At 37.8% G+C, this 8,938-nt stretch overlaps 1 protein-coding gene across 1 annotated transcript; it reads left to right on the top strand.

Moving 5' to 3' along the window:
- Positions 1–2,762: 2,762 nt before the first annotated feature.
- On the top strand, positions 2,763–8,183 carry LOC104529864 (late secretory pathway protein AVL9 homolog; the record flags this gene model as incomplete). The annotated part of the gene is made up of 5 exons (XM_010174290.1): positions 2,763–2,885; positions 3,735–3,954; positions 4,896–5,013; positions 5,861–5,914; positions 8,095–8,183. Coding segments are annotated over exons 1-5 (595 nt in total), but the record flags the coding sequence as incomplete, so codon positions are not given.
- Between the last annotated feature and the right edge of the window lie 755 nt (positions 8,184–8,938).

Genomic DNA, 8,938 nt, shown 5'->3' with positions numbered 1-8,938 from the left:
GCTGAGCTGCTGAATTTTAAGCTTGCCCTCACGCCTAACTCAACTCCAGGTAACGCAGAGTCTCTGTAAGGACTGCGCTGGGCATTGTCAGATAACAAGCAATACATTTACTGGGTCTGCTTTCCCATTAAAATCAGGGAAAACGCCTCCCTTTTAAAGATACTTTTGTCAGTAAAAGAAGTGATCCAATACACTTTTTGTTTTTGTTTTGCTTTTAATGTAATAACCTTTTAAGTGAACATTTGCTTGGAAAGTAGAAGATGCAATTTTATTTCCTCAAGCTGATGAGGTTCAGAGTGGTGTTTCTTCTTTTGGAGGTGCTTGTTTGCATTTCCTTGCAGAACGTGGTGTTTGATGATTGTGTTTGAGCTTCTCACAATAACTTTCCCTGGAAAGGGTATGCTCTGCGAGCCCAAGCGAGCATGAAATGCCTTCTATTGCCTCACATCAGTGTTAGAAATACTTTTCCAACAGAGATCTGCAGCCTGGTGTTTGTTATTATGGTCTGTCTAATGAAAAGAATAGCCTGTATATAGTATTTGGTCTACTTCTGTTGGAAATACTAGACTGAAGAAGAAAATAATTGATAAAAGGGCCTATGAGTGCAAACTTCAGTTTGCTACTAAGCTCATAAAATGGAAAAGTAAACAATTTTAAGGAAGCTGACAGTTTCTATGTGTTTACCTTCTGTTCCACAAAGGCACTTTTCATTTGAGTTCATCCAATGTAATTAAAGCAGAAAAGGCTTTACATCTCTTAAGTTATCAGAAAAATGTGATTCAAAGTTATAGTTTAACCACTTACTGGAAAGTTTAAACCTCTTTTAGAGCTCTCATCTCAAGCTTGTTTTATGCCATGCCGTGGAAGGACTAATAAATCTGACACGTTTGAATGGGAGGAGGTTTTGCCAGATGGCATAATACATTATCCAAGTACACCTGAGCATAAGGAAAAATAAGTTGTGATACTTGTTTCTTTAGCACCAGTTCTGTGAGATCTAATACCAATTTCATTTGCACTCTTTTAAAAAGAATGGAGCATGTTCACAGAAATGAAAGTTGTGATACATACAGACAAATACAAACTTGGGAAGTGACACTTGGTACATTAAATAGTGAAAGATTTTCAAGACTTTGCTGATTTTATATATACATTAATTAAACCTTCCTTTGCCAGCTTCTTAAGCCATATTTTTTGAAAATTTTCCATTTTAGGTTGGTGATTCCTTTCAAAGCACCATTGTTCCTTGGACACAGGCTGTTTGTTTTCAGTTGAGTACTTGTCATCTGGAAAGCCATCCCTGTGTCTGATATAACAAAAGGGAATAGTTGTGCTGCTTTCTTCCATGTGTTTCCAGTTACCATGTACTGTGTGCTGAGGTGCATGTGCTCTTTGTTTCTGCCCAGTATTCTGTTAGCCCTTCTGGGTTTCTACTAGTGAGTAAATTACTTTGTGCAATTGAAGAGCTGGAATTAGTCGTCAGTATTAGACTTCAGGGGTATGATGATCCTATATTTAAAAAGAAGATTACAATACCTACAAGCTGCTTCTCTGTGATCTCTCAATGACTTACTTCAAAGCCTTTATTCAAAATCATAGAATCACAGAATGGTTTGGATTGGAAGGGACCTTAAAGCTTATCCAGTTCCAACCCCCCTGCCATCAGCAGGGACACCTTCCACTAGACCAGGTTGCTCAAAGCCTCATCCAACCTGGCCTTGAACACTTCCAGGGAGGAGCAGCCACAGCTTCTCTGGGCAACCTGAGACAGTGTCTCACCACCCTCACAGGAAAGAATTTCTTCCTAATATCTCATCTAAACCTCCCCTCTTCCAGCTTAAACCCATTTCCCCTTGTTTTGTCATTAACTGCCCTTATGAAAAGTCCCTCCCCAGCCTTTCTTGTAGCCCCTTCAGGTACTGGGAGGCCGCTATAAGGTCTCCCCTAAGAATCCTCTTTTCCAGGTTGAACAGCCCCAACTCTCTCAGCCTGTCCTCATAGGAGAGGTGCTCCAGCCCTCAAAATGTTTGGGGTTTTTTTTGTATTTGAATGTAGGATACAAGATTAACTTACGAGTAGCTAAAAAGCACAGTGTATTGCTTTCTATCGTGCTCTTTCTTAAAGAGGGCATGCATATGCTTATCAAAAATTGATTGCTCTCTCTGGAGCCTGGAAGTCTCCACCTACAAAACGTGGATAGCAGTCTAGCTTTCCTGCATGGTGTGCCTCAGGACTACCAGAAGACATCATGGTATGCAAACAGAGAGATGAATCTTTGTCTCCATTGACTTCTTGTCTCTGAACTAACCTAAGACCTCACTCTTGTTTTATGCTGCTTATTCTGTTCCCTTTATAGACACATTTGATTCCTGTCCTTTGCATTGTGTTTGAGTTTCAGTCCTGACACGTGGAATCTAGTTGCTTTGCTTTGCAGATGTAATGTAGTAAAACCATTGATAATCACAGAATATTAGGGGTTGGAAGGGACCTCGAAAGATCATCCAGTCCAATCCCCCTGCCAAAGCAGGACCCTAAATGAGATCACACAGGAAGGCATCCAGGTGGGTTTTGAATGTCTCCAGAGAAGGAGACTCCACACCCTCCCTGGGCAGCTTGTCCCAGGGCTCCGTCACCGTGGCTGAAATTGTGATACCTGAGGTTCATTCTTGGTGGAGTGTACTGGCTTTTTGAATAGAGACCTTTTTTTTTTGGCATTCTGTTAATCCTCTAAAATATCTCTGTTACTCTAGGGGTACCTTTGTTTGCCGTACATGGCGCTGCAGCAGCATCATCTCCTGTCAGATATAACAGTCCGCGGCTTTGTTGCAGGAGCCACCAATATCCTGTTCCGTCAGCAGAAACATCTGAGCGATGCAATTGTGGAAGTAGGAATCTTTGCATTTCAACTTCTTGAACCAGAGAGAAGGGTGGCAGCGGGGAAGCAGAGTTTGCATTTTTAAATATAGCTTTAGAGTTTCACCTTCATGCCCAAATTTTTAATTGCTTCCCTATGAAATAAATTCTAAAATGCAGGAGCTTATTAAATTTGTATCGTTTGTTAGGATAGAATTAGATAAACTGTGCAAAACTAATCCATGTTTTTCTGTATATTCTTACATCCAATATTTGAATTTGCAAGATACTTCTTAAATTTTTATTTTGTTGCTGGTGTAATTTTACTTTTCATGTCATGGGCTTTTTTCATGACTTTGTACTAAGATCTTCAAAAATAAGTGCTTGCAGCTGAGAAACAGATACCACTGGATAATAAAGCACACTGCTATTGACTTCCTTCTGATTTAATCAAGAGGTTAAAAAAAAATAGTATCTAAGAAAACACTGACTGTGTCAGTTCTAGCAAATAGATACAACTATATAATCAGCATTTGGTAGCCTAAGATAGCCAACTTAATAAAATAAACCAACTAACCAACTTAATAAATTGAAGTGATAATCAAAGAACCTCTAGGAAAATACATGTGAGCCCCAAACTTCCCCTGCCAAATCCTGTTAAATATGCACCTTTTACTATGTGCTAGGAAAAATCATCAGATTCTGGTTATATCAGCGCAATATCTGACTTTCTGATAACAGTTCATTCATTATTTCTTTAGCCATTTGTTTCTTGATATTTTGGGGGACTGTGGGTTTAGGTTCAAGTAGCAATACCTGGTAGCATATGTAAGCAGTTTTATTTAAGTAAATATTTTTACCCTTGGAATTATTTCAAACAGATAGAAGATGCTCATGTACAAATCCACGATCCAGAACTCCGTAAGATCCTCAACCCAACAACTGCTGACCTAAGATTTGCAGATTACTTGGTAAAGCACGTTACTGAGAACAGAGATGATGTTTTCCTTGATGGTACTGGATGGGAAGGAGGAGATGAGTGGATCAGGGCTCAGTTCAGTGCTTATCTTCATGCACTGCTCTCTGCTGTGCTGCAACGAGGTATTACAGATTCTCTGTCTTATTCTCTGTCTTTTATGTTCTAAATGCTCTGTTGCATTAAGCCTGTGGCCTGTCATTGGATCTCCCTTGCATATCATTTCATTTTAGGCTGCTTTTTTGGTTGTCCTGGGCTATCCTTGTTATTCTGTGACAAGCTTATTATTAATTATTCCTTGACAGCCTTACAGACACTTTCTTTTTTGACTGTATCCTTCTCCTTGATTTAATTAAGCTTTCCTCATAAGCAGAAGTACCCAAAACTCCATATATGATGAGATTTTTACAAACTTGGGTGTCTTACAGACTCTATTGCAATCTGGAGTTAATTTTGGGGAACGAGTTAGATTGAAGGAGACATGAAGTTAAGTGTCTGTCTTCAGGAAGCTATTTAATCTTGTTTCCCCTCCTGCCATGGTCTTAAATAGGGATTCACATAGGTGAAAAGTGTCATCTAGAGGCTTTATAAGCTTGTGTATTGTAGAGCTCAACATTTTTTGTCTGAACTCAGATGGAATTCTCTACATTCCAACCTTTTGTGCATGAATATAACTAAAAGAATCTGTGTTTTATTTATGGAAAACGTTTTGTTTGTCCAGCACTGACCCTATTAACTTTATTCTTGTCTTTTTTTTTCCCCCTAACCTCCAGTTGAGCTCTTTACCCAGAACCTTATAAATGAACGAAAAATTTTAAAAGTTGGTTGGTTTTTTTTAAGCTTTTTTTTCTCTCTCTCTTGTCCTGGCATTGTTTATTTGGGACACAATAAAATTAAAATAATAAAACATTAAAAAAATAAAACAAACTGTGCCCAGTTCTTAGTACTAGAGTTTTAATTAGCCTGGAAAATGTTAATTTTTCTTTACAAGAAAAAAAAGTAACTTGTTTTGTTTTACATTGCTAATGAATTGCTGCAAATTCTCATCTGTATTTTAATTTATCAGACAACGAGAAGACTTTGTCAGACTTTGGAACGGCATTTGTAGCAGCCTGGAAAAATACACACAACTACAGAGTATGGAATAGCAACAAGCATCCAGCTCTTGCAGAGGTAAATTCTAGGTAAGGAAACTTTTTTAACATTTAATGTTGCCAGGCACACTGGTCTGTAGAATTACAGTGTTCCCCTTGCTCCTGATGTAAAGCTCTGAGGGTGAAACTTTGGGGCCCTGTTCTGTAAGTACAGAGAATGAGTATTTCTGTTCTTCGAATACTTCAGTCTAATTCTGGACTACAATTTTGTGGAGAAAAAAAATATCCCGAGTCAGCAAAAGTGGAATTTCAAGTTGATTGTTGGCTGTCCCCAGCTATAGGAAGTTTGTCATTCCTCAGGAATTGTCCTCAGATGGTTCTGGTTTTTATTAATTGCTTCCAGGTGTCCAGGGTTGTCGTTGAAGCTGGCTGATTTATGGTGCATCTTCTAGACTTTGGATTGTTTTATGTGTATTTCCACTCAAAGATATGATCACAGGCTTGGCTGTGCAAGTGTTTTGCTTAGCATGAGTTATTACTGTACTGCAGGGACTTTTGTTTGCTTTTGTTTTGTCAGCTGCTGTAGTCTGAAGAAGGTTTTTCTTTAGACCTACAAAGCTCTTTTGGTCAACTTGAGGGATCTTTTTTTCTTTTTTTATTTGCTCTGTGTTGCTTGAGGAGATGTCTCTGTCTTAGTGTGAAAAGGTTGTCAATGTCTGGTCTGTAAATAGAAGGCACTTTACAGGTAGTTCGTAAGAAATCCAAGGTTGAGCAGTGACTGGCACCTGGCCTTCTGTAAAGTGATATAGTAGCATATCTATAAAAGATTTTTTTTTTTTTGTAAGCCACAAAAAGCAGTACAACTAATAATTGTGTGATATGGATTCGTGAAAAAATAAATACTTAATGTTTTCTTGGGTTTCTCCTCCTCTTCTAGCCACCCATTCCAGGGGCAGTACTCTGTATCAGATGTTAAATTAAGATTGTCACAGTAAGTATATAGTACTTTGATTTATATTTTATTTTTAATGTGGTCAAATATTAACTGTATAACTATTGCTATGATGAACTAAATAAAATAATGATTTCAATTGGCCATGTACATGCAACTATACTCAACCTTCTCTTGCAAAGAAAGCATCACCACATCTAAAGCTGAAACATTGGCCTGAAATAGGGTAAAACAGTGCTAGTGTACTGGTTTTTATTGGACTTGAAAGAGGGGAGGTTTAGATGAGATATTAGGAAGAAGTTTTTCACTGTGAGGGTGGTCAGACACTGGAACAGGTTGCCCAAGGAAGTTGTGGATGCCCCCTCCCTGGAAGTGTCCAAGGCCAGGCTGGATGAGGCTTTGAGCAACCTGGTCTAGTGGAAGGTGTCCCTGCTGATGGCAGGGGGGTTGGAACTGGATGAGCTTTAAGGTCCCTTCCAATCCAAACCATTCTATGATTCTATGGTTCTATATAAAGTCCTACATTTTTGCATTGCAATTATAAGGCTTTTATACATTTATTCCTAAATTGTAAACTAAAGCTGTTAAAACTTTCATCAGTGTTTTAAAACTCTCAAAGTTCACTCTACATGGACTATATGGTTCAGTTTCTTCAATTTAGAAGTTTAAAATGAGTTTTACATAATCTCTTATTGCACCACACTTAACTGAACTTTAAGTTGATCTTAGCTCTTGCCTGTAGTATTCAAGTCTAAAACTTGTGGTGCTTGTTATTCCCATAGCTGTTCAGCTCTAAATGAAGCCAGAATTCAGTCTTGGAGTTGCAGTTAACGATCTCTTCTTGTTATGCATGAAGCAAAATAGATTGTTTTCTCCCTGTTGTTGACCATAAAACATCAGAGAGGGGTTCTTTAAGATGCCTCTATATCAGCAATACATACATGCTGCTGATTCTGCACCTGCCTTGGATGGTTGACTGTTATTTTTAGTACTCAGTGAGTAGCCCTAAAACACACGCTAATGTAGAAAAACAGCTTGAGGAATAAAAAGGTTCAGACTTCAGCCCACTGAATCTTTTTGTTCCTTTTGCTGACCAATGACAGATTAAATTTCCGTGATGGTGATTGAGAATGCAAATGAATCAAGATTTATCTCAAGGTAATTAATTGCCTTCCATAAGGTGCATGGTGATAGCAGCTCTCGTTATTAATGGATGGGCTTTGTAGAAAGACTTAATGTGAAAGATGTGGAGGTATCTATAATCTTTTACTTGCCGTGTTTTTGTGTTTGAAAGGGGAAGATACTAACTCTTCTGAGTAGCCTGAAATCCATGTAAAAGGCTTAGTAGTTCTGAGTGTGTCTCTAATAATGAATATTTTTACAACAGTGCCTTTATTCTCCAGATGTGACTTTGCTATCAAATACTCATCAAAATGACTTGCTTTTGCAAGCTGGAGCCTGAGCTTGTTCTTGCTACACTCTATTCTTTCTGCTTTTTGCATCTACACTGAAGATGTTGAAAATGAGAAAAGAATGTGGCATGCTGTGTTGTTAAGTTTTACCTCCATGGGTTTGCAAAGCCTGAAATGTGGACTTGAATGATACAATTTAAAAGTAAATGAGATTATTTTCAAGAGACCACACTTGTGCAGTAGAACTGATTGCTTCTGTCTTTTTCTTTCCAAATGACGTTAGTGCCTGTAGGCTTTTTGCATTTCTTTAACAAAAGCATGAGTGTAAACTGTACTTGAGTGGTAATTTACTCTTCAAGCAAGATGCAACGTAAACTCTATTTAGGAAAAATAATACTGACCGATCAGTAACACTTACTGTTTTGTTTAAAGCTTATATATTGGGGCTAAAATGTCTCAAAACTACTGCAAATCTGACTTTTTGTAGTTTAGAACATAAAAACATTTTGGTAGACATTTAGGAAAGGTATAAATGTGTTGTATAAGAGTTACAGCATTGGGCATTTTGGTTCCTGTCTTGCTGATATTATCTTCTCTTCTTCTGAGAAGCTTACCTAACTGATCTGTGTGGATAAGATGCATGCAGGAATTATGCATGCAGTTATGCATATTATTATTTATATGTACATCCATGCTATGTAAATCTCTGTGTGTCTATTGATATATATTTTAAATATGTATTTTATTTACACCTGGAAGGAATAAGAAGTCAGACAACTAACAGCCTTCAGTCTCTCTCTTATTTAGCTCTGTGCAAAACAGTGAACGAGGAAAGAAGATTGGAAATGTGATGGTTTCCACGAGCCGAAATGTTGTACAAACGGGAAAAGCTGTAGGTAAGAAATTTCTTTAGAACCCACTTGCATCTAAGCTCTTATCTTTTTTTGAAGAAGCATCCTTCCTATATGTCAGTTATATTTAATTTTAATCCAAGTGTACTTTATAACATATATAAAAAACAGAGCAATATTTTGAGGGGTAAATCTGCTGATTGAGGCCCTGTATATTGTGTAATAGTGGGAAAAAAAAAGCAGCTAGACAAAGAAATTAGTGTAAATTCCTTTTCCAGTGTGGGCTGGAGAGATGTTCCAGTAAAAGCTTCCATGTAATCTGGAAATGCTTAGACCACAACACAACCTTCTGCATTGAGCTATTCTCATTTTTATATCACTTTGTCCAAAACTATCCAGAGCTGATTGAAATCAGAGGAAGATCTTGGGTCAGTTTCTGCAGGTTTTGCAGTAGTCTGTAATTTTCTGGAAAAACACTTGTTGCATTTGAACAGGGGCAACATCACGTTGTCATCTTACAATGCAAGATAAGGTGAGTTCATCCATTGAAGAATCCGATTGTTGTTCTGCAGTAGCTTTGCCAAAAATTGTTTTAGCTTCATCTTTTATTCCATTGAAGGCTTTCTGCTCTTTTTGCTCTTGTGTACTCTGGCAAGGAGCACCTTTTGGACCGAAGTCTGGAAGACCTTCAAGGGCCATTTCTGCTGAGCTACCATGTTCAAGTTCTTTGAATATTTTCTGACACAAACTCTAGACTTAAATTTTAAATCCCAAATTGGACAACTGACTGTATTTTATAT

This window comes from Antrostomus carolinensis, unplaced genomic scaffold (assembly GCF_000700745.2).
Source record: "Antrostomus carolinensis isolate BGI_N321 unplaced genomic scaffold, ASM70074v2 scaffold18880, whole genome shotgun sequence".
Classification (NCBI taxonomy): Eukaryota; Metazoa; Chordata; class Aves; order Caprimulgiformes; family Caprimulgidae; genus Antrostomus; species Antrostomus carolinensis.
Note: the sequence above shows the minus strand (reverse complement) of the source record. Positions and strands in the feature narration are given on the sequence as shown.